The 23,924-nt window shown below is 53.1% G+C and overlaps 1 protein-coding gene across 1 annotated transcript in view; it reads right to left on the bottom strand.

The window, feature by feature from the left end:
* The window catches only part of FADS2 (fatty acid desaturase 2), a 31,502-nt gene extending 16,985 nt beyond the window's left edge, over window positions 1-14,517 (bottom strand). Inside the window, exons 1-4 of the mRNA XM_036257756.1 lie at window positions 14,197-14,517; window positions 5,848-5,958; window positions 4,234-4,431; window positions 4,023-4,124 (exon numbers count right to left, since the gene is read on the bottom strand). Coding sequence (XP_036113649.1) covers window positions 4,023-4,124; window positions 4,234-4,431; window positions 5,848-5,958; window positions 14,197-14,403 — 618 coding nt within the window. The 5' untranslated portion in view covers window positions 14,404-14,517. The remainder of the gene's footprint in view (window positions 1-4,022; window positions 4,125-4,233; window positions 4,432-5,847; window positions 5,959-14,196) is intronic.
* Between the last annotated feature and the right edge of the window lie 9,407 nt (window positions 14,518-23,924).

Raw genomic sequence — 23,924 nt, 5'->3', positions numbered from 1 at the left:
ATAAAGCTTTTTCTAAACAAACAAGGGCCCGAAGTAGCTGGCAAGAGACAGCCGACAGCCGGGCACGCTGTGTAGTGAGGGGTGAGAACTGACCACATCGCTACCACACACAGGCACGGGCTTCCTGGTTCTGACACGTAATCTAAAACTCAGATTTTAGGAGATGAGAAACACTGCGTATTTCTTTCCAGGCCATCAACTGGTCTCACCCGCTCAAGTTCCTAACTCATTCTGAGGGCGTGTCCCGCCACAAAGCAGCCCTGTGATGCACAGAAAAGAAACCAGACTTCCGAGCCCTCACACCAGGACTCATGGTCAACTGTTGCGGGTCAGTCGATGTTCTGGCCAAGGGTGTGGCCACCTACAAAAAGGCCTAAGAGCTAAAACAAACATTTCAGCCCTGACTGGTTTGCTCAGTGGTTAGAGTGTCGGCCTGCAGTCCAGAGACCCGGGTTCGGTTCCCACTAAGGGCATGTACCTCGGCTGCAGTTTTGTCCCCGGCCCTGGTTGGGTCATGCGGGTGGCAGCCACTCAATATGTCCCTTTCACGTCGATGTTCCTCTCTCTCTCTCTCCCCCTCCCACTCTACCTGAACAAAAAATAGAAAAATGTCCTCGGGTGAGGATAAAAAAATAATAAAATAAAATAAAATAAACATTTCACGTAGGAGATGTTTTTGGTGCACACACGGTCTCTGAACACCATGGGCGGAACAGCTCTGAGCAGCTGTGGGCTCTGCGGGGACCTCAGGCCCCTGTACGCAGGCGGGGCTCAAAACCCACCAGCGCAAACAAAGTGTCAGCGAGTGAGAGCTTAGAGGATGAAGAAATCAGATGACACATTCGTCTTTCTCGCCAGGAGGAACCAAATTCCTGATCAGAATGAAATGGAAAATCTCGGAGACAGGCATTAAGCCCAAAGGCATGTTATGAGCAGGCATGATGTTTGCTGAATGAGCAACGGGAGGAAGAGCAAAATGGGCTCTGAACACCGGCAAGGTGGGCCATCCCTGCGCCGGACCGGGTGGAACACCAAAACACTTTTTTTTTTCCTTTATTGATTCTAGGGAGAGAGAGAGATAGAAACATCGATGAGAGAGAACATCGACTGGCCGCCTCCTGCATGCCCTCTACTGGAGATCTGGCCCACGACCTGGGCATGTGCCGTGACCGGGAATCAAACCGGTGACCTCTTGGTGCCTGGGTTGACGCTCAACCACCGAGCCACACCGGTTGGGCCCACAACACTTTTGATCGTTCCATTCCTTCGCTGTGGTGCTCTCCCCTCCTCCTTCTCTGTTAGGCAAAACCCTCCTTACCCTTCACGAACCCTCCTTCCCATGAAGCCCTGCTCGCCCTGGATGAGGGACCCAGCCTGAGCCCTCCGAATGTGGCGGCAAACGGAGGAGAGTCCTCGTCTAGCGAGGGAGCTGGGCATCACACCACACTGATGGGGCTGATATGCCAAGGTTGCGGGTTCTATCCCCAGTCAGGGCACGTACAAGAATCAACCAATGAGTGCATATATAGCTGGAACAACAAATCGATGTTTCTCTCTCTCAAATTAATAAATTAAAAAAAAAAATTTTAAGTTGATATATTGTTCAGTGTGGATTCTTTTGTCTTAATTGTGCTTTTTCAAGAAAATATTGCATTAAAATGTTATCTCGATGGCTGGAGTTTTTGTTGTTGTTTTGGTATTCCCTTAAATTTTGCACCCTAGTAAATGCCTCGCCTGCCTCACCTAGTCCTGGCCCGATGGCTCCGGACGAGACTGTGGAGAGGCAGGCGGGGTCCAGGCTTCCATCTCTACATGCAGACTCCACATGTGCCAGGACCTGCCACCTGCATTTTATCCTAAGTGCAATGCCGAACAATGGAAGGGTTTTTTGTTTTTTTAATCCTCACCCGAGGACACTTTTGCATGTATCTTCAGATAGAGCGGGAGGGAGAGAGGGAGGAAGAGAGAGAGAGAAACATCTATGTGAAAGGGACACATCGAGTGGCTGCCACCCACACGACCCCAACCAGGGCCGGGGACAAACTGCAACTGAGGTACGTGCCCTTAGTGGGAACCGAACCCGGGACTCTCTGGTCTGCGGGCCCACACTAACTGCTGAGCCAAACTGGCCAGGGCCAATGGAAGGGTTTTAAGCAGAAGTATGACTGCTTAGAACTGTCTTTATAAAAGAGCAACCTCTGGAAGAATCAGCCACCGGATGTGGCCCGGGCTCAGGGAGCAGAGACCTGGGGAGCTCACACAGAATCCCACGGCCTCGCAGGCTGGTGCTAAGCAGCAGGTCCCAGTCCCTCGAGGCTCCCAGCAGCCCGTTCACTGTCCTCGCTGCTTGTGCTAGACCATCCGAGGGGACAGGGTTCCCTGCAGACAGCCACTTTTTGTCCCAGCAAAGGGATCAGAGCAACAGATGGCCTTATAAGACTTGTCTGTAGCTGTGTGGCCACCCAGTGCCAGAGCAACTCCAGGCAAGCTAATTGCCCGGGCTCTGGGGCACCCCTGGGTGAGCTGCATGGCCACGCCATTGGCCTAGACACAACACGAAGGACACAGCTAGCAGGGGGCTAGTGAGTGGAACTCATGGCCCTGAACTCCTCTCGTCTGCCGGCCCAAGGACTGCCTTCCTGTCATTCCAGAATTCCGATTGCATGAGAGGTTCTCCACGGAGGCCAATCCTCTGTCCTGACCTTGTCTTCCATATGACACAGAGCTGTGCTCCAGGGCCCTTCAAGGACTGAGGGACATCAGCTCCTGCCCAGAGTCTGGAAACAGGACACAGCCCATCTTTGTTGAGTGCGTGGGGATAGCATGCGCCGGGCGTGAAATGTTATCATCCAATACTGAGGAGGGTTTTATCCAACTGAAAAGCATATAAGATGAAACAAAGCATTCTACTATGCACACCCTCTTTCCTCACCCCTGAAAATCGGGGGGAAAAAAACAGGTTCAGGGCCAGGCCAGCCACTGGCTGTAGAGCTGGTGACTAGTTCAGTGCTGGGGGGAAGGGCTGGGCGGAGGGTGCATGTTTCAGAGAGCGAGCTGGCAAGGACTCATTTCCAAAACCAAGGAGATAACGTCTATCAAATCAGCACAAGGTCAATAGCAAGTCCGGCTAGGGTTTACAAACTTGCCACATCCCTGGGCCAGCCTCCTGTCTGTAAGGTGGACAGTAGAACCGTCTTCCCTTCTGAGTTGTTTTTTATTTTTCTCTTTACTGATTTTAGAGAGAGAGGAAAGGAGAGGAAGAGAGAGATAGAAACATCGATGAGAGAGAACATTGGCCACCTCCTGCATGCCCCCCACTGGGGATCAGGCCCACAACCTGGGCATGTGCCCTGACTGGGAATCGAACCGGTGACCTCTTGGTACATGGGTCGATGCTCAACCACTGAGCCACACCAGCTGGGCCCTTCTGAGTTTTAAACAACTCTAGTCCCTTGGTTCAACTGCTCTTAATCCTTAGCTGAAGACTTCTAGGATGCCATTATCTCCTTTTCATACCCCGAAGCATTTCTGAAATGGCTTATGATAAGACTCATAGAACTAAAATGATTAAAATGAAGACAAATGACACATGATGGGAGGGGAGAGTACATTTAACAAAAGCTAGACTAAGGATAGCGCTGTTCGCTGTTCCAAGTCTTGCATTGTGTTTCCCGGGAAGAAGGGGAAAAAAAAAAAAGAGGAACTCAATGTATTCAACAGCTCAAATTACTCCAATTCATCAAGAGAAACTGTTTCTCTACTGGCCCCCAACTGAAAGGAATGTATTAGATAAGGAGTAAACAGTGCAACCAGAGTCAACAGACAAGAGGCACGTGTCTGCCTTCATGGCAAGCACACAGGTTCCGTGGGTCTGACGAGATGTGATGGAGCCAGGGCTCGGGAGGCTGAGATGTGGCGGACTTGAGGGTCTCACAGCTGGGGACCGGTCTCAGGGTAAAGTGAGACACCACTTCACCAACCGGTAACTAACTGGACGCACGCCCAGGGCTGCTGACATTTACCTTTACGTGGCCGATGATGAACTTGTGGACGACATGGTTCCATGTGGACTTCTTGTAGACAGAGAGGTGGCCGTAATCATGCTGCAGCCATCCAGCCTGGACCTGGGGAGACAGGGCCAGATGGCTTCCCAGCGGCGGCACCAGGCGCCAGGCCTCTGCGAGCTGGGGGAGTCGGGGGCTTCGAGCGCCAGGTGAGGGTGTCAGGCCTCACCTGAGAGGTAGCAAGGACGAAGGACGTGATGATGGTCGGAATCCAGCCGTTGCCGAAGTAAAAGATGGTGAACCACGCGATGCTCTCCATGACGATGATGTGGGCCAGGAGGAGGAGGAAGAAGAGGTGGTTGCTCTTGAACAGGTTCATGGCCTCGGCGGTCTTCCTCAGGGCCCGGAAGTCCTCGATGATCTGGGACTGCGGAGCAAGAGCACAAGGGAGGTGTCCGCCACCGTGCGTGACGACCGCCGTCACTACCACACACCCGCCTGGGCCTGGCCCAGGCCTGGGGACTGGACTGCACTGGTCCGGTCACGTGGCAGAAAAGGTTCCACTCCAAAGCTTGCATTCTGCACACCCACATTCATAATAGGCAGAAGGCGGAAACAAACCAGACACCATCAGTGGGTGAATGGCTAAGCAAATCGAGGTCCATCCATCCGACGGAATGTTCTTCAGCCTTAAAAAGGAAGGGCCCATTCCTACGTGCTACAATGTGGATGAACCCTGAAGACACTATGCTCAGCACAATGCAGCCAGACGCGAACGGACAAGTGCTTGATGGATTCACTTAACGGAGGTGCCTGCGACAGGCACCTCCACAGACAGAAAGGAGACTGGTGTCTGCCACAGGCCGGGGAGGGGGAACGGAGGTGAATGCTGAACGGGGACGGTCTCTGTTCGGGAAGATGGGAAGTTCTGGAGGTGGAGGTGGTGATGGTTGTACATGTGTGAGAGCACGCACTGAACTGTACACCTAAAAATGGTTAAAATGGGTACATTTTATCTTATGTCTACTTCACCCCCCTCTCCCCACGCACAGGAGCTCGCGTTTTCCACGGCCCAACACTGTGGCACGTGTTCTGGGCGCCCTGTTGGGCCTTGAGGTGGAGGCCGGGAAGACAAGAACGGTGAGGACCGAGGCCCTGCCTCGAGAGCTGGTCGGTGGGTCAGGAGTCACGGAGGCGAGGCCCAGGAGGGCTCTGGGGAAAGGTGGGCGTGAGGCAGGGCAGGAGGAGGGAGGAGTGGCGGGCAGGGGATGAAGGGAGCTAGGGGACAGGCCCCGGGCACCGTGAAAGGCAGACCGGGTGACGTGGGTGGAGGCCAGATCTGGGAGCGGGGGGTGAGTGAGGAACCTGAAGACTGTCTCTGGCAACCATCGAGCAGCAGCAATGGGGGGGAACGGGGTGGAGCCAGAGAAGCAGGGTCAGGAAGAGGGAGCCTGTGGGGCTCTGCCGGGCGGGGAGAGAAGCTGTCTGGAGAAGGTGGAGGATGAAGCCACGTGTGAAGGCCAAGGGGGACACCATCTCGGCAGCAGGAGGGGCAGACATGGAGGTCCAGAGGGAGGGGAGGCTGACCTCTGGAAGACACACAAGAGGGGACGACCCTCTGTCCAGCCTGGGTCCACTGAGGGAGGCCCAGAGGGAGAGGGGCTGGGAACGAATTACTCGGTCAGCCAGGCTGGAGCTCCTACAGCGGCTCTGAGTCCTGCCCGACCCCAAGTGACGGGTGGTAGCGCCCCCTAGACTGGCATAAAGCTCCCCTGTCCACCTGGGGTGGGGTCTTCATCTCCCCGAAAACGCTCCCCTCCTTCCTTGGTGGGGTCTGACTCACATTCTTGCCCCGGTCCTGGCTGGGCTCCTCCGGGGCCAGCTCTCCAACCAGCAGGGGCTTCATGAACTTGCGCACAAAATCAAAGTCACGGTGGAAGGCGCGAAAGGCATCCTGGGGAGCAAGGGGTAGGTGGTGAGTGGGGACCCCGACCTCAGCCTGCACCCCTACCTGGGAAGGCAGGACTCACCAGCAAACCCACTCAGACACGGGGCCCCAGATGCCCTTTTAGGCCTCATCCGGAGCAGGTCCCTCAGTTCCGGGCTCCTGCCATGGTACCACCTGTGCCTGTGCCCCGGTGAGGGGCCGCTGAGCTGGCCAGGGGTGTGCACGTGGACGCGGGGGAGTCAGAACACTGCGCCTCTCCAGGGAGAGATGCAGGGTGCGGGCACCAGGCTGGGCAGGGCCAGGGAGGGACGTGAGCTCCCTCGAGCTCCTCTGCTGGAACCCTGCAAAGAGGGCCCCCCACAACCCCGGCGCTCGACTATCGACGAGGCACAAGGCTGGCGACTACACGGCATGTGCTTAGGAGACAAGGTGAAACCAAAAACAAATGCAGAATTAGCTTCAGGCACTTCTGAAGAAAGCTTTTTATCATCTGAAAAAGTGTGTAATTAATTATGAACATTGTTTTTATGGCAGGCTCTAAACTATTGTATGTTAGGTGGTGGGGCATTAGGGCTTGCTTGATTTCCATTACTTTCCAAACTTCCTCTAACATTGCTATATTGCTTTAATTTTTTTTTTTTTAAGTTATCCATTTTAGCCCTGGCCAGTTTAGCTTAGCAGTTAGAGCATCAGCCCATGGAATGAAAGGTCGAGGGTTCGATTCCTGGTCAAGGGCACATACCTGGGTAGCAGGTTTGATCCCCGACCCTGACTAGGGTTGTGCAGTCCAATCAATGTCTCTCCCTCTCCCTCCCCCCTCCCACTCTCTCTAAAAGTCAACAGAAAAATATCCTTGGGTGAAGATTAACAACAGAAAGCTATCCATTTTAATCTTTTTCCAGTCATAAATAATGTGCATAGTTTTGGCAAATTTAGAAAAAGGACAGAACAAAGGAAAATAAATACTACCCAAAGAGTGACCACCATTGCTAGGATTTTAGTATATTTCTTTCCGTTGTTTTCTATATGCATTATGTATATTTCATAAATTATCTTATATCAAATATAGCATCCACCTTGGAGCTGCCAACAGGGCCCCTGATGGGCTACAGTGCAATGTCCCAGGGTAAACAACACTCCCTGTGCAAGGCATCAGCTCCGAGACATTGTTGGGGCAGAGGAACAAGTCCAATGGCACCAGGAGAAACCATCAGGGAAATCAACGTAATGGGGAAAAAGTGAGGGTGGTGTGTGGAGGGGATATCCAGATGAAAAGAGACCAAAAAAGAGTTAATATGCCCTGGCCGGTTTGGCGCAGCGGTTAGAGCATCGGCCTGCAGTCCTGAGAGACCTGAGTTCGGTTCCCGCTAAGGGCGTGTACCTCGGTTGCAGTTTGTCCCCGGTCCTGGTTGGGTTGTGCGGGTGGCAGCCACTCGATGTGTCCTTTTCACGTCAATGTTTCTCTCTCTCTCTCTCCCTCCCACTCTGTCTGAATAAAAAAAAAATGGAAAAATGTCCTCAGGTGAGGATTAAAAAAAGGAAAAGAGTTAATAAAAAGATAAAAAACGGCAATGCTTAATTTGAAAGACTCTATGTGGGGGCGGGGGGAGAACCCAGCAGTCATACAAGACATTTTGGGGGTTGAATGAGAAAACATGAATATGGATTGGTTATCTGATCATATTAAAGAATCATTAATTTTCTTTTTTTAATGTAAGATTTCCTTCTTTTTTTTTCTTTATTGATTTTAGAGAGAGAGGAAGGGAAAGGGAGAGAGATAGAGACATTGGTGAGAGAGAACATCGATTGGCCGCCTCCTGTGTGTCCCCCACTGGGGATCGGGCCCGCAACCTGGGCCTGTGCCCTGACCGGGAATCGAACCGGTGACCCCTTGCCGCATGAGTCCACGCTCAACCACTGAGCCACACCGGCCGGGCTGCATTATTAATTTTCTTACATTTAGCAAAGGTACTGTGATTATGCAAGAGACTGTCACAATTCTTAGAAGAATACGGTGAAGAATTTATGGCTGGGGTGGAGAGGATACAACTTCTTTCCCGAAGGTCCAGTCTAGGAAAACAGCACCCGCACAGAGAGGGAGGGAGCAAATGCGGCGCGGCGTTAACACCCCTGAATCCCGGCTGCAGCTGTACAGGTGTTTACTTAGTCTTGCAACTTCTCTGTATGTTTAGAAATTTGGGAGTTAAAAAGGGGGAGAGGGAATGGGCAAGTGCTGAGAACCCATAAAAATGTTTTCAGTCACCCCCACCCCCCACAAAGTATCTCCCAGTGTTCTCCTACTTCCTTACTGCATCCCTGGCACCAAGTCCTCCTGCCAGATCTTTGTTCTATTTGTGTCTAGAACAGACTCACAAAGCCCCACTTTGTGGAGAGGGAAACTGGGCCCAGTGTTTTTTAAGAAAGGTCTGAGCCCCTCGAGCTGGATGGAAAAGGGACGGTGGCAGAGGTTTCGGTTATGTCTATTTTCAGAGGAGAGACCTGCTGCTGTCCAGGGGCCCTGGGCAGGCAGCGAGGAGGCCTGGGGTCCGGTACGCTGGACCAGCCACCCCTGCAAAGTGAAGACCCTCCCAGCTCCAAGGCCCTGCGGAAGGCCCAGGGCTGCTTCCCAAGCCGGGCCGTGCACTGTGGTGCCATGAGCACAGCTCCCTCCACAAGTCAGAGTCCTTCATTGGTCCTGCTCACATGGGACCACAGCTTCTGAGACGCGAACAGGAAGTCCTCGATAAAAGGCAGCTTCCTGAGGAACAACTGCCATGTCTGACAACTAAACGGTTACTCTGCTTTTCACAGAGCGGCAGAATCCAGTTCCGTGGTCTGCAAGTGCGTGCACCCCACACCCCGCTCCCACTGCCCCTGCCAGGCTCAGGGCACTCGGCCAGGCCCTTGCCCGCCAGGCCCTTGCCCGGGCTGGGGACCCTGTGGAGCGCTCAGGTGGCCTCACCTCCTGGGAAGGGAAGGGACAGGAAATGCCAGGCAGGGAGCCAGAGGCTCTGTTACTCCCTTAAGCCTCAAGCCCTGTCTGACAATGAAGACCCGGGAGCTCAGGAAGGTGGCCTCCTGGGCTCCCCGTGGCAGAGCCAGGACCAAATCCAGGTTCGCCTGACTCAGGGACTGCCTCCCACACACCTGATGCCTCCTGCCAGTTTAGAAAGCTGACCCTGTCCCTGGAAGTTCCAGCAGTTTTCTGAGCGAGCCGGTGGGAACCACCATCGAACCCACCAAACTCGTTCCCACACCAGGGCCTTTGCATGTCTCCTCCCCTCTGCCTGCTGCCACGCACAGCGTCCCGTGGCCAGTTCCATTTGGAATGCACCTCTTAAAGGCTTTTCCCAACCACCCCATCTGAAATAGCCAGCCTGGCCCTGGCCGGTTTGGCTCAGCGGTTGGAGCGTCGGCCTGCGGTACAGAGTGAAATAGCCAGCCTCCAGCCCCATACTTTCGCTGAGACATGTTTTATCGTAATCAGAGCAGTCAAGATCACAGGCTATATTATTACAGATGCTCAACCTACAATAAGGATACACCCCACAGTAGAAAAATTTAATACACCCAACCTACTGAACATCATCACTTAGCCCAGCCTACCTTAAGTGTGCTCAGAACCCACATTTGCCTACAGGTGGGCAAAACCATCTCACCCAAAGCTTATTTTATAATAAAGGGTTGAATATCGCATGCAACATATTATGCACACCACTTGCACAGCATCATAAAGTCTAGAAATCCTAAGTCAAACCATCGTAAGTTGGGGACCCTCTGTGCTCACTTCTTTATTGCCTGTCTCCCCCACTAGAATATAAGCTGCACAGGGAAAAGCCACACCTGTCCCATTTGCTGCAATAACCCCAGGGCCTACAACCGTGCCTTGCAGAAGGGCTCACAAGTAGCCCTGGCTGGTTTGGCTCAGCGTTAGAACACCAGCCTATGGTCTGGAGAGACCCGGGTTCAGTTCCCGCTAAGGGCACGTACCTCGGTTGCAGTTTGTCCCCGGCCCTGGTTGGGTTGTGTGGGTGGCAACCACTCGATGTGTCCCTTTTACGTCCATGTTTCTCTCTCTCTCCCTCCCACTCTATCTGAACAAAATAGAGAGGAACAGAGCAATAATGTCCTCGGGTGAGGATTTAAAAAAAAAGGGCTCACAAGTAAATGTGGGGACCAAGGGCCCATGCTGTGCACCCCCTAATCCTCTCTGCAATCATGTTCAGACTCTTCTGCCGTTTTGCACAACTCGGTTTATGCTTCTGGAACGCCAGAACTCCTCCCCTTCTCCAGCACTTAGACGTGGGTGGCTGGCAGAGGGGCCACATGCTGAGAGAACGTGGGCTAGCCACTGAGCCACAGGCTTTATGTCCGCTCGTCTTTACCAAACTGTGAGACATGAAGAGACGGAGGGAGACGAAGCTACTTGCCCCTGGTCATGTGCCAGGTGTGCCTAACTCTAGAGTTTTCCACTGTTAACACAAAGGCCTCGATCAAATTGAGCGTCCTCCTCCCTGGGAGCTGATCACTGTTTGTGTCTCTCCTTTCAGAGGGTCCCAGATGCCGCACACATGGGCACAAGGTTGCCCACAGCTGCTCCGTTAAAGCAGGGCCTGCTGGTGCCAGGCAGATGGCGCGCCAGCCAAAGCAAAGATCAATCTTGGAACAAGAATTGGAACCAGGCTCTATCCTTATCTGATAGGGAGAGAAGCCAGAGCCTTTCCAGGTGAAAGCCGGGGACACAGGTGGAGAGAGAGGAACAGAGCAGAATGCACTTTCAGAAGAGTATGTGGGAGTCAAGGAGGCCAGGCTGCAGAAGAGAGCCAGAACCCAGAGCACCCCGATTCCCAAACAGAAAACATGTGCATGTCACACTTCCTGACCTCACAGTTCCTGCCTCTGCCATCATCCCACTCCAATGCCAGCCAACTTCTGCAAGAAGACATATCCCTGCCCCAGCCCGACTCCAGGTAGAGCTTGTAGCTCCTCCCCCGACAGTGAGTATTGGGGGTCATGATGTGTTTCTGTGTCACCTTCTCTGTAGAGCAAGGCTGGTGTCTTAATCCAGCTTCACACCGATCTCGGGATTTGGGACAGCCCTGGAAACCGGGACTCTGTGGAACACGTGGTTAGAGGGAGAAGCAGAGGAGGGTCCCTGGCTTCTCAGCTGGAGACAGGGATGCTCACTTACTTTCCAAAGCAGAGAGATGCAGGCAGGGCAGGAAGCCCCTGTTCCATATCTCTTCCAAGGGAAAGAAGCAACAGATGCTGGTGGGGCATTGCTCTGTGCCCAGCGCCCTTGGAGAGTGTCCCTGCTGATGCCAGGTACATGCACTGCCAGGGGGCTCGGGAGGGCAGGGCTACACAGAAAGTAGGCCCCATGCAGGCAACCTGGGCAAGATGGAATTACAGCGGGGAAACAGGACTCTGCCCTGAGGATGTGGCTAGCAGGAATTGAACTCCTCCATCCAGATTAGGTTGAGGGAGTGGAGCTGTCCTCCATGCATAATCAAGGGAAGGATTTCTATTGCAGTAAATGACTTTTCCTTTGGTAAATACAGGATCACTTAGGTTGCCCTTCACACTTCTTTTGCTATTTTTTTTCTTTATTGATGTTAGAGACAGAGAGGACGGGAGAGGGAGAGAGAGATAGAAACACCGATGAGAGAGAACATTGATTGGTGGCCTTCTGCATGCCTCCCACTGGGGATTGGGCCCACAACCTGGGCATATGCCCTGACCTGGAATAGAACTGGCGACCTCTTGGTGCATGGGTTGATGCTCAACCACTGAGCCACATCAGCCGGGCCCTTCTTTTGCTATTTTACTCAGCTCCCCACTGTGTATGCTGGGAACATATACACAGTATCATGAACCTTCACACCTGCTGAGTATTCTGAAATCTAAACGACCTCAGCACAGCCCACTTGAGCCTGATAATAACCTTCCCATTTCATAGGCCTGGAAAGGGAAGTTCAAGGTAAGTGTCCTGCCTATGAATTCATAAGTCGGGCACTCAGACCCAGGTCGTCTGCCTCTACTGTGGCCCCCCTGCCCCATCTAAAGGAGGACAAAGATCCATTCCATTTTCAATCTGTTGCTTTTCACAAGAACAGCGCAGGAGCCAGGTAAAAGAAAACACATCCTGGCCTCTCCTTCTCTGGGTTCTAAGAAGGGACAGGACGAGGGGGTTAGGGGAGCTGGAGTCTAGAGGCAGAGGGTCTGCATTCAAGTCCCGGTTTGGGAGGAAGGAGGGAAGCAAACCAAGCAGATGTGGTCTCTGTGGGTGGATTACTCATCTTTGTGCCCAGGGCCCAGCTCAGAGCTATGGAGACACTGAATAAATAAATGTGGGATGAAACCGTAGTTGGAGGTGAGAAGTCCCCAGTGGGGAAAGCTCTGCAGTGGTGGGACTCTGCCATGAAAAGAGCAGACCCTGTGGGGACACGGACGAGGGTCCCTTTTGTCCACAGCAAAGCAGAGACCAGAGAGGTGCCGAAGGACCAGAGGAAAAGAGATCAGAGGTGAAACAGGGAGAGAGGGCCCGAGATCAGGCCCAGGGGCTACTTCAGCAGGTTTTTTAAATTCATTTTAGGGAGAAAGAGAGAGAAACATCAATTTGTTGCTCCACTTGATGCATGCATTGGTCGACTTCTCATATGTGCCACGACCAGGGCTCGAACCCAAAACCTTGGTGTCGTCTCAAGATAACACTCTATCCAACTGACATATGCAGCTGAGCTACCTGGCCAGGGCTTGAGCAGGTGTTTAAACCTACTAGCAACAAGCAATCAGAGGTGCCTTACAGGGCTGATCCCAGGCATGGATAGTGAGATAACAGGTATGAATGTGATTTGTAAACTGGAAAAATTAAGCAAACTTTTATTCTGACAGGCAAAGCGAGAAGTTCTAACTTCCGCAGAAAGCCCAGAAGGCATCTGCCCTTGTCCTTCACTGTCTGGGAAACAGGCCGTCCTGAATTCTGGGCTCTTCTTCAGAAACAGGAAAATTCCCCATCGAAAATCGGAAGTGTCCCCAAGAAGAGCTTCCTTGACTTCAGCCTCTCTGGAGAATTTGATTCCTAACAGAGCATGAAGGTGCTGCGGGGGACCTGACCTCTATCTGTTGATCAGTCCCCTGCCACACTTGCCCAACCCTTGATAGTCACTCCCCAAACTCTAAGGAAGAAGTGAGTCCATGCCCCAAGGGGCAATGCACCTGCTCAACAGCCTAAAAACAAAAATTCTCTTGATTCTTAACCTGTTTTTGCCTCTCTTCCAGAGGGGGTGGAGAGAGAGAGAATGAATGAATATCCAGTTGCTCACTTCACCATTGTTCAACTATATTCCCAGTTAGTACATTTCACATTTAATGCCCTAAAAGTCTGATCTTAAAAGGAAGTACGCTTCTGGGATAGGGGTTGTGCGAGAGGAGGGACAGGCATTCCTGGCCGGATTTAAAACAGAGGACCATTGAGTTGAACGTCCCAGAGTAACCTCGGGTGCAGCTAGACCTGTTGCCAAGCCACCCTAGTGCAGCTACAACCACGCGGCTGATGCCGCCTCTGGACCTGGGCTTGGTACACTCCAGCCCTTTCTCCTTTCAACAAAGTCCCCACCCGAGTCCCCAAGGCTGATCCTTGGAGTGAGGTGGGTCCTGGGACTCAGAGCGTGGGAACAGGAGCTCCCAGGCGGTCTCTCCGAGGCAGCCATTGCGGGCCTCCTCCGACCAGACTCCGGACAGAAGCGGACCCGGCCAGGCACGAGCTTTCCTTCCCCGCCCCCCTAGTATGGCTGGAGGGTCTGGGTGGAGAGTGAGAGACGTTCCGGGTCGCACACCTGGCTCCTCTCCTGCTCCTTTCGGCAGCGCCCGGGCGGCCATCTTCCACGCCGGGGCGCCAAAGCCTTAGGGCCTGAGCGCCCCCTTTGGGGTGTCCCTGGTTCCCGCGAACCCGGAGGAAGAAGCGGACGCGTTCTGTCCCAGTGCGCGTGGTAGGTAGATCCAGCACGATTCTCCACCTAGGCGCTGCGTACGGGGGTCCCAAATCCGACCCCACAGCAGGTGGGCCCGGCTGTCCCACGGACGAGGATTCGGAGCAGGGGATGAGCACAGCAGACACGCTTTCTTTCCCTGCGGGGTGCCCCCAGCTCCATTCAGCAGTGGTGGTTTGGCGCCCGGGAACCCACGGCTCCTGACTCCCGCCTTCAGCAGAGAAAGGCGGTGGGCGAGCCCCCAGACACTTACCGTAGCATCTTCCCCCGCGTAGTGTCCGATGACCCGGTGGCCCCCCGGGTGCCGTCTGGACCATTTGGTGATGTTGTAGACCTTGCGGTCGACGACGAGCCACTTGTCGGTGGGCAGGTTGTGCTTCTGAATCTCTTCCCAGCTGAAGGTGGGCATCGGCGCCTCGCACTCGGTGGCCCCCTCGCCTCGGTTCGCCCCCTTCCCCATGATGCCTGCCAACCAGGATCCCCCGTGTACTGCGGCCTCCCGGTGCCGGTTGCCCGAGTGTGCCGCCAAGCCCTCCACGCCTACGGCTTTTGTCTTCTTCTACTCCTCCTCCCACCGCGCCCCCTCCCCCAACCTCCTCGACTTTGCTAGGGAGTGTGCTGCCAAACGTCTCCCGGGATATTCCTGGTTTCCAGTGCCCCCAGCAGTCCCTCTCCCCCGCCCCGCCCTCCGCCCGCCAGCCCGCGATGGACTTTTGCCACCAGTAAAAACTCTCGGGAGCTCAGGGCCTCGACGCCTCCTCCGCCCGCCCCTCCGGCTTCCCCCGCCCCGCGCTCCGCATCCTCCCGCGTTCCCCGCCGCCTGGGTTTCCACAGTGATCAGCAGAGTGCCTGCACCAATCCGGGCGCGTCGCCCCGCCTGCCATTGGCCCAGGAGGATCTTTCGAAGGCCAGCGGGCTGGAGCGGCGGTCCCCGGCTACCCCGCCCGCGCGGCCGCGCGGAGTCGAGCCCTGCCGCAAGGCGGGCTACGTGTCCGACCTCCTTCCTCCCGCCCGCGCCCGCGCCCGCCCCCGCCCCCGCCCGGGGCGCAAGAGGAGATCCCAGAGGAGCCCGGCGGGGGCGCGGGGGCGCGGGGGCGGCGGCGCGGCTCCGCGCGCTCCGGAGCGCGTGCGCGCACGCCCGGCGCTCCCAGGGTTTGCACCTGATGCCGGCACAAAGAGGGCTCGGCCGGCGGGGTAGGCGCCGAGCCCCCGGGCTGCCGAGCTGCACTCGGGGACTGGCTGGGCTAGGTGACGCCCCTCCCCAGCGCGCTGGAATCGGGACTCCAGTATCTCTACATTTTGTGACCTTTCCGCATTGGCGCCTCTTGCAGCCCCCGCTGGAGGAACGAGCCGGCCTGAAGCCTGTAATCAAACAATCTCAGGAAAGGATCGCGGGACCTCTGCTCTGCTTCCTTGTCCTAAGCGCCATCGGGGGAGGGAGAGGAGGCGGAAGCGCCGTGGTGAGGGCAGCAGGGACGCCACCATGAGCAGGACACGGTCCTTGCCCTGGACTCAGGAGGCTCACAGCCTCGTTGGGAGAGGAACATGGAAGCATTACAGGACCACACACGATAAACAGGGCATTGTTATTGCACAGGCTCCAGGAAATAAAAATGAGGGTGTTACAAGGATAGGTGGAGGCACAGGTGCCCAGACCCTAGACAGATGGAGATGCTTAGATCGGTGCCCGAGGAAAGGGCTGGCAAGGAAACCTGGATCAGAAGGCTGGCTGAGGTCAAGTGGGAAATAGGGTGAACGGAGGGGTAGTAAGGAAGCTCTTAGGCATCAGGGGCCCTCAGATTTCAATGGGGTGATTTCCAGGTCCCTGAGAGGTGGCACTCTCTCCTTGTCAGCTTCTCCAACCCTGTGCCGTGAACAAGCCCCTGTTGTTATGTGTCAACACGGACTGACAGGTCTAAGAAAGATGAAAGGGCCCAACGCCAAGGCGCACAGCCGGGCCCTGTCCAGACATCACACTGCCTCTCTCCTAATGCAGTCAGAGGAAAGGAACCGTTGTAGAAACTTTGCTGGGCTGTGTAGGGAGGAAACTCACTGGCCACCTGGTGGGGGACAGGGCAGTTTTCATGCCGTTCCTGCAGTGGTGGGTCTCCTCTAGAGCACTGTCACGTCCTGCCGGCATCCATCCCCAGTGTCCTTCGTTCGTGTTGCACACTCCAGGCAGGAAGAGAACAAGGCCTCTGGTTTTGAAGAGTGGGAACAGACATCCAAATCAAAAGCCTCACTCACAAGCTAAGAGGATGAAGCAGCCCTGGCCGGTGTGGCTCAGTTGGTTGAGTGTTGTCCTATGACCAAAATGTCGGTAGTTCAATTCTCAGTCAGGGCACATAACCCAGGTTGCAGGCTAGATCCTCATTTGGGGGTATGCAGGAGATGGCCAGTGGATGTTTCTCTCTCATATTGATGTTTGGCTCTCTCTCTAAAATAAAAATAAAAAATAAAAACTTTTAGCCCTGGCCGGTTTGGCTCAGCGGTTAGAGCGTCAGCCTGCGGTCCAGAGAGACCCGGGTTCGGTTCCCGCTAAGGGCAGGTACCTCGGTTGCCATTTGTCCCCGGCCCTGGTTGGTCATGCAGGTGGCAGCCACTCGATGTGTCCCTTCACGTCGATGTTTCTCTCTCTCTCTCTTCCTCTCTCTCCCTCCCACTCTATCTGAACAAAAAATGGAAAAATGTCCTCAGGTGAGGATTAAAAAAAAAAAGAGGATGAAGCAAGTACTAGGGACACTGACTTTTATGCCTGTTAAAGGTTTACTGAAATAGTAACCAAGATTGTGATTTTTTTCCAGAAGGGAGATTAGGCCCTGGCCAGTATGGGTCAGCGGTTAGAGCATCGGCCTGCAGTCCAGAGAGACCCGGGTTTGGTTCCCGCTAAGGGCACGTACCTCGGTTGCAGTTTGTCCCGGTTGGGTCATGTGGGTGGCAACCACTCAACTTGTCTCTCTCACATCGATGTTTCTCTCTCTCTCTCTCTCTCTCTCTCTTTCTCTTTCTCTCTCTCCCTCCCACTCTATCTGAATAAAAAATGGGAAAATGTCCTCAGGTGAGGATAAATATATGTGTATATATATGTATATATACACACACACACACACACACAAAAAAAAGGGGGATTAGTCCAGCTGGTGTGGCTCAGTGGTTGAGCAGCGACCCATGCACCAAGAGGTCACCGGTTCTATTCCCAGTCAGGGCACATGCCCAGGTTGTGGGCCAAACCCTAGTGGGGGCATGCAGGAGGCAGCCAATCGATGTTCTCTCTCTCTCCCCCTCACTTCCTCTCTAAAATCAATAAAGAAAAAAAATTATTTTAAAATACATTTCCTGAAAACACAAATGAATGAATACATAAAAGAACATCAAGGAATGGCCCTGGTGAGGGTGCTGGCGCAACCTGCCGTGAGCAGGGCTCATATTGGGAAAGTCTCGCATGTTTTGGTAAGGATGGGGGACTTGATCCGGGGGGGGATGGGAAATGCATAAAGCAGGACTGTGTGATCAGATCTGTGGTGTAGAAAGAGATCTCAGGAGGCTGGAGCTGGGATGGGATGTAGGAGACACCCTGGAAACAGCAAGATCAGTCCAGGGGCCACTGCAGGGCCCCAGGTGAGAGAGGGAGCGGGGGCCTGAACTGGGAGACATTTAGAAGGCTATGGCCCCCAGCAGATGCTGCCTTGCCCCCCTCTGCTCTCTTCCTACTCGATTACTGATTGCTCGCACTAGTTGGATGGACTGATAAGACTATTCCCTTAGAGAAAACCCCATAGTGTCCAGCTGACCCTCTGGTCACTGACAAAAGGGGTGATCTCAGAGAGGGATGAGGTTCCCATGGCTTCCTCCTGCCCCACAGAACCCCTCCCCACTGCCTCCAGTAGGACTAAGGACTTCAGATTTCTGGGGAACTTGCCAGGAATTCATTGCCATCATTGCACTTTATCGGAATCAAAAGAGACCAGCCTGCGTAGCTTGGAGCCTGTGTCCTCTCAGCCAAGTGGATGAAAGGCTGGGCACAGTGGAAAGACTGGAGGGGTGGAGCCTATGCCCCCAGCCCCCAGAGAACAGGTGAGGGGACTTTCCATCTTACCCTCACAAGGAGTCCCTGATTGCTGGTAGACTGGGCAGGGTTACAGAAGGTCATCAGGAGAGAAAGAGTGGAAGTGAAAAGACACCCGAAGAGGGAACGCGATTTGGACACAGCACTGCACAGGCAGAGAACCAGCTGGCCAGCGCAGACCGCGCTCCCTTTTCTCGGGTGATAAACATGGCCAAATGACCTCCAAATGACCTCAGATCTTTTTTTTTTTTATCCTCACCCAAGGACATTTTCCCATTTTTTTGTTCAGATAGAGTGGGAGGGAGAAAGAGGAAGAGAGAGAGAGAGAGAGAAACACCAATGTGTAAGGGACACATCGAGTGGCTGCCACCCGCATGACCCAACCAGGGCCGGGGACAAACTGCAACCAAGGTACGGACCCTTCGCGGGAACCGAACCAGGCTCTTTCTGGACCACAGGCCGATGCTCTAACTGCTGAGCCAAACTGGCCAGTGCAAATCTTTTAAAAAATCTTCCTAGTTGACTTCTTCTCAAGTCATGACCCCTATTCTTTCTCAGTCCATTTGCTGTTGAATTTTGGGAATGAGCACTCAGCTATGTATGGGTCTGCTTTCTGTCTCTCATGCATTTCCTTGACCATCGCGATCTTCTCTAATTCTGGAAGGTTAGCGTGGGCAAAAAATTCAAATAATGGACAATGCCTGGTACAGAACAAGAATTCAGCCCTAGCCAGTTTGGTTCAATGGTTTGTGTCGGCCTGAGGACCAAAAGGTCATGGGTTCGATTCCCGGTCAAGGGCACATACCTGAGTTACAAGTTGGAGCCCTGGCCCCAGTCAGAGTCATGCCGGAGGCAGCCAATTAAAGTGTCTCTCTCACATCGATCTTTCTCTCTCTCTCCCTCCCTTCCATTCTATCAAAAAAATCAGTGGAAAAATATCTTCAGGTGAGGATTAACAAAAAAAAAAAAAAAGAGAGAGAGAGAGAGAGAGAGAGAATTCAGTAGATGGTGCTACTTATCCTTCCCCCTCCTGACCTCACCCTCCACATCAAGGACGAAGGGAGATATCAGGTCTAGCCCTCAAGCAGCAGAAAGTAGACTGAGGGTCTAGAATGCAAAGTCCAGACCCCGCTCCCATCAAGCTTTGTAGAACCCTCTCTGAAAGGTCACTAGCAAGTCCAAGACCCCTTCGACTCGAGAGCTTAGAGGCATCTGGTAGGCCAACATCCCTTCCCTCTTGTAGGTCCATGCTCCCTTGGTTCTCTGACAGCACACAATCCCATCGACTGTTGGAAAACCCCTTTGGTGTTTCCTCCATTTGTTTCTCTTCCTCCTCCTCCCTGTAAATGGTCTTGATCTTGGCTCACTCAATATGTTCTCCTTTTGGGACCACATTTGAGATGACTCTATCTTGAATCTATATCCACTCATTTCCTATTCATGCAAAACTGAATGTCCCACTAGCACCTCAAACTCGATGTCACCTCCTTGAGTCAATGGACAGGTCCCACCAGTATGCTCTTTGGGTCCAGCCAGGTCTAACCTTCACTGTTTGGGATGCAAAACTGAATTTGTCATCTTCCCTTCCCCAATTCAGCTCTTCCTGTGAACGTCTTCATTTCTATTCATGGTACCACGCTTCTTAATCTCAATCTCAGAATTTCAGAATGTCTTTTACTTACCTCCCGCCCTTGCAAAAAAAAGTTGTTATGGCCCTGACTGGTTTGGCTCAGCGGTTAGAGCGTCGGCCTGAGGACCAAAGAGTCACGGGTTCAATTCCAGCCCAGGGCACGTACCTTGGTTGCGATTCGGTCCCCAGCCCTGGTGGGGATCGTGCGGGAGGCAACCAATCGATGTGTCTCTCTCACGTTGATGTTTCTCTCTCTCCCCCTCCGACTATATCTGAAAATAAATGGAAAAAGATCTTCAGGTGAGGATTAAAAAAAAAGAAAAAGTTGTTGTGTTCAATAGATTCTACCTCCAACAGCATTTCCCATCTGCTCCTTTTACTCCTTTGCTGCTGCTACTGTCCTGGTTCCGGGTCCTAACAGTCAACTATTGCAGTGACTGCCGTGATGTCATCTTGCCGAACCCAGCTCTACTGGACTTCTCCTGCCCGTGGTTTCTCGTTGCCTCGTGAATTAAGTGTGAATGAAGGGAGGAAGGAAAGCACATATAGATAATGTTTCTTGAAGACATTGGCCTTGACGGAAGCTTCAACCCAAATAGCTAAAAATATATAGGATGTCATCAGAGAGGATGCTGTTGGGGGTCAGGGGAAAATTATCTCATTTTTGTACAAAATCATGGTAGGAACATCCTTATTTTTGTAGAAAATCGTGGCAGGAATATCCCATGTAGTTCTGAAGTCATTCATTCTTGAGGTCAACTAATGACTAAGGAGATGTATGTCTTCTGCGAAAGGATGCTTCTCATGAGTCTGCAGCCTGAAAGGAAAACAAGAAACAATCAAGGATGAGACTCACTCAGTCAGTGCTGTAACAGCACAACGAGGAGAATAACACAATGATGCCTATGGAGGGGAGGCTGACTGTCTAGTGGGGTGCCAATGTAAGAACGGCCGGCTGCAGCCTGCGCTAGAACACTGGTGGAACCCAGGCTGCGGGGATGTGTCTAATCTTTGATTCTCACATCAGCTAAGGTCATCATTGTCAGAGAAGAACAGTGGCATGATGGACCACAGCCAGAACCCAGAGAATACGGGTCTAGGACAGCCTGGGTTCTAGAACAAGCTCTGGCCCTTACTGGTTCTGTGACCTTCCTTGACCAGGTCACTTTAATTTCCTGAGCTTTGGTCTCCTCGTCTATAAAATGGAGGTAAGGCCTACCTTACAGGATTATAAAGACAAAATCAGACACATACAGCAAAAACTAAAAACTCTTGACAATTTATGAAGCACTATCCCCAGTAGAGGGATCTATTGTTATGGCTGTTGTTGGATCTATCATTATCATCATTGGTGCCGCTTCGAAGGTTAGTTTTTTGGTTAGCCGTACTGATAATTAACATTTCTTGAGCATTTACTATGCCCTAAGCACTGTGTTAAATCTTTTAAATCTATTATATGGCCCAGCTGGTGTGGCTCAGTAGTTGAGTCTCAACCCATGCACTAAGGTCGCTGGTTCGATTCCCAGTCAGGGCACATGACCAGGTTGTAGGCCCGATCCCCAGTGTGGGGCAGGCAGGAGGCAGTCAGTTGATATTCTCTCTCATCAATGTTTCTATCTATTTCTCCATTCCTCTCTCTCTAAAAATCAGTAAAGAAAAAAAAAGTTTTAATCTATTATCTGTTTTAACCCTTATAACAATCCTACAAGAACCACCGAGAGCACTCGGACAGAGAGATTAAGTAGTCTGCTCAAGGTCCCACCGTGTACATGCAGACATGGAATTCGTCTGACTCGGTAGCCCATGACTTTTCGGATTGCACTACCTTGATGAGAGTGGTATCTCCATGTTAAATGGGAAGACCTAAAGCCATTCATGCATGCATGCCACAGCTATTTGTTGAGTGTCCGCTCATGCAAGGCTCAGAGTGGACCAGGCAGGCAATGACCATGGACTGAACAGTCCTCCACTGGAGGAAGAGCTGCCCTGCAGATCTTCGGTTCTGCTTTCGAGTTTGCTAAGTTCAAATGCACATGCTCATTTTCTGATGCCATGGCTAAGACCCTGCAAGGATGAAGGGCCCGACCAAAGCCACAGAGCAAAGGAGGGCCAGAGCAAGGATTAGAAATTCTGGTTGTCTGACTTAAAGGTCGGTGCTCTTTCATGGGTGATCTAGGTATTGGCAACGACCAAGACAAATCCAAATGGCAGGAACCGATCAAACGCTACACAACGAGCACACATGTTTGAGCGTGATGCCTTATGGCAGCTAAACGCTCCAAAGAACCTCCGAGCATGGACCGGAGGTTCCTCCTGCCCTTGACCTTTGCTGTGCCTGGGTCCTCTGCTCTCACTTTGTACAGACCCAGGGTTAGGAGGCTCCAGGTCATGTGGGGGCCTGCCCAGGCTGGTCTCGGGCCCCCCAGGGCCCAGCCTTTAGTTCACCATGCAGCTGGCTGTCACCGCTAGAGCTCTGACATGGGGTGACTTAAAGAGGGAACTCACTGAGGTGCGGGCATGACCTTATTGTCCTGTTGTACAGTTGGGAAATCAAAGCTTAGTGAAGTTATGTAATCCACATAACTGGCATTAGACTTTCGGTTCCAATTCCAAGGTGCAAGTTCTTTCCAAACTAGCATCACTCAGGCAACTTGCTTAACCCTTCTGATGCCCAGTGTCAAAAAGAGAAGCATACCCGTCCTGATTACCTCAAAGGGTGGCTGTGACAATCACTTGACAAATGGGTAGAAAAACATTCTCAAGTTGTTATCAGTGCAGGCTAAATAATGCAGATGCCTATCTACAGCGATGACATTGACACATATGTAAGGTCGGAGGCAATCTGGCTAATCCAGTCATCTGATTGCGCCATGGTGGTGGCTGAGTTGATGTCACATGCTGTCTGTTTAGGGCTCTTTTCCTGAGGGGTCTTTGGGAGTCAGCCGAACTGGGCAGGAACGTTGCCACCGCACTCCAGTGCCCCCCACCATGTTTGCTGGGAGGTTCCTCAGAGTCTAGGCTGTGTGTGACCACCTTGGAGAGGCTCAGGGGGCAGAGGAAACGCGGCCAGGACAGGGAGCTGCTGTGGTCACAGGGGCCGCGCTCAGCACAGCAGGGGTGCAGCCACAGCCCTGGGGCAGGAGCCCCATCGGCATACACAGCCTAAGGCGTAGCCCAAGATGGGACAGGGCACAGGAACGCGGGAAGTGGGCGTGGAGGAGAGCCTGCTGATTATCTGCTCTTCCCTTTAAGACAGGGAAACTGAGGCCCAGAGATTAGTTTGTCCAATAATCACCCAGCAGTTAGGAACCTGAGATATTCCTGTTTCTGACAGGGTGGTCTAGGCATCTAGATCTGGCCTCTCTCTGGAATTAATGAAAAGTCCTCGATAAAATTCATCAGGTATCACTAAAATGCAGCCGCCGCCAACCCTCTCCGCTGTGCAGAGACCTGGGATGACCCGGGATGACTGGGATGACCCATACTGTGCCAGCAGAGCAGCACCTTCACCCTGGGTACTAAGAGTGATGACACCTGCCCTGGCACTGCCACTCAGTGTCCTTGGTCATCTCTAGCTGCAGGCCAAGTGCAGCAGGGACAGCCAAGTAATGGGTTTGCTGCACAAATGCAAACCAAGGCCAATGGGCCCAAGTTCATCATCCTCACCTTGCACCTCTTGCATCTCTCCTTTCTCACAGAGAAAATGGTTTCAAGTAGCTAATCTCTAAATGCCCTTCAAATCTGTGACTCTGCTTTCTCCAAGGCAGTCGAGCGGAGGCGGCCGTCGGGGTCCTACGAGCCAGGCCCACCCAGCCCCCGTGCTGGTTGCTGGGAGTGATCGCCTGCCAGGTTTCAGAGGCATCTGGGAGTCCTGTCTCGACTGGCATCAGCAGACTGGCAAACGCTAAGGGCCTCAGGCCCGCGGGAGAGGTCTACCCTGCAGCAACAGGGGCTGCCTGTCTGGCCTCACCCCTGCTTGTCACCTGCCGTACCTGACACTGGCTGTGACTCAGGAAGAGGCTTTCTCATCCTTGTTCGCCATTGCTAGGAGCCCCCAAATGCAAACCTACACCCTCTCCCACACTCAGAGAGACCCCAGGGGTCTTCCAGCTGAACCCTCCCTCCGATTGTCTCTGAAGTGTATCTCCTGCCCCCCAACAAGGAACTCACCGAGTCCAGCTGTCTTTGTCTTCCTTCCAGGGTTCTCTCGTGCACGGCTCCATGCGATCGGGCTCATTTCTCCCCTTCGGGCATCCTCCCGGCAGCCACGTAGAAAGTGCTATTC

Source organism: Molossus molossus, unplaced genomic scaffold (assembly GCF_014108415.1).
Source record: "Molossus molossus isolate mMolMol1 unplaced genomic scaffold, mMolMol1.p scaffold_m16_p_13, whole genome shotgun sequence".
NCBI lineage: Eukaryota > Metazoa > Chordata > Mammalia > Chiroptera > Molossidae > Molossus > Molossus molossus.
The sequence above is the reverse complement of the archived record's forward strand: the minus strand, read 5'-3'. Positions and strand labels throughout refer to the sequence as shown.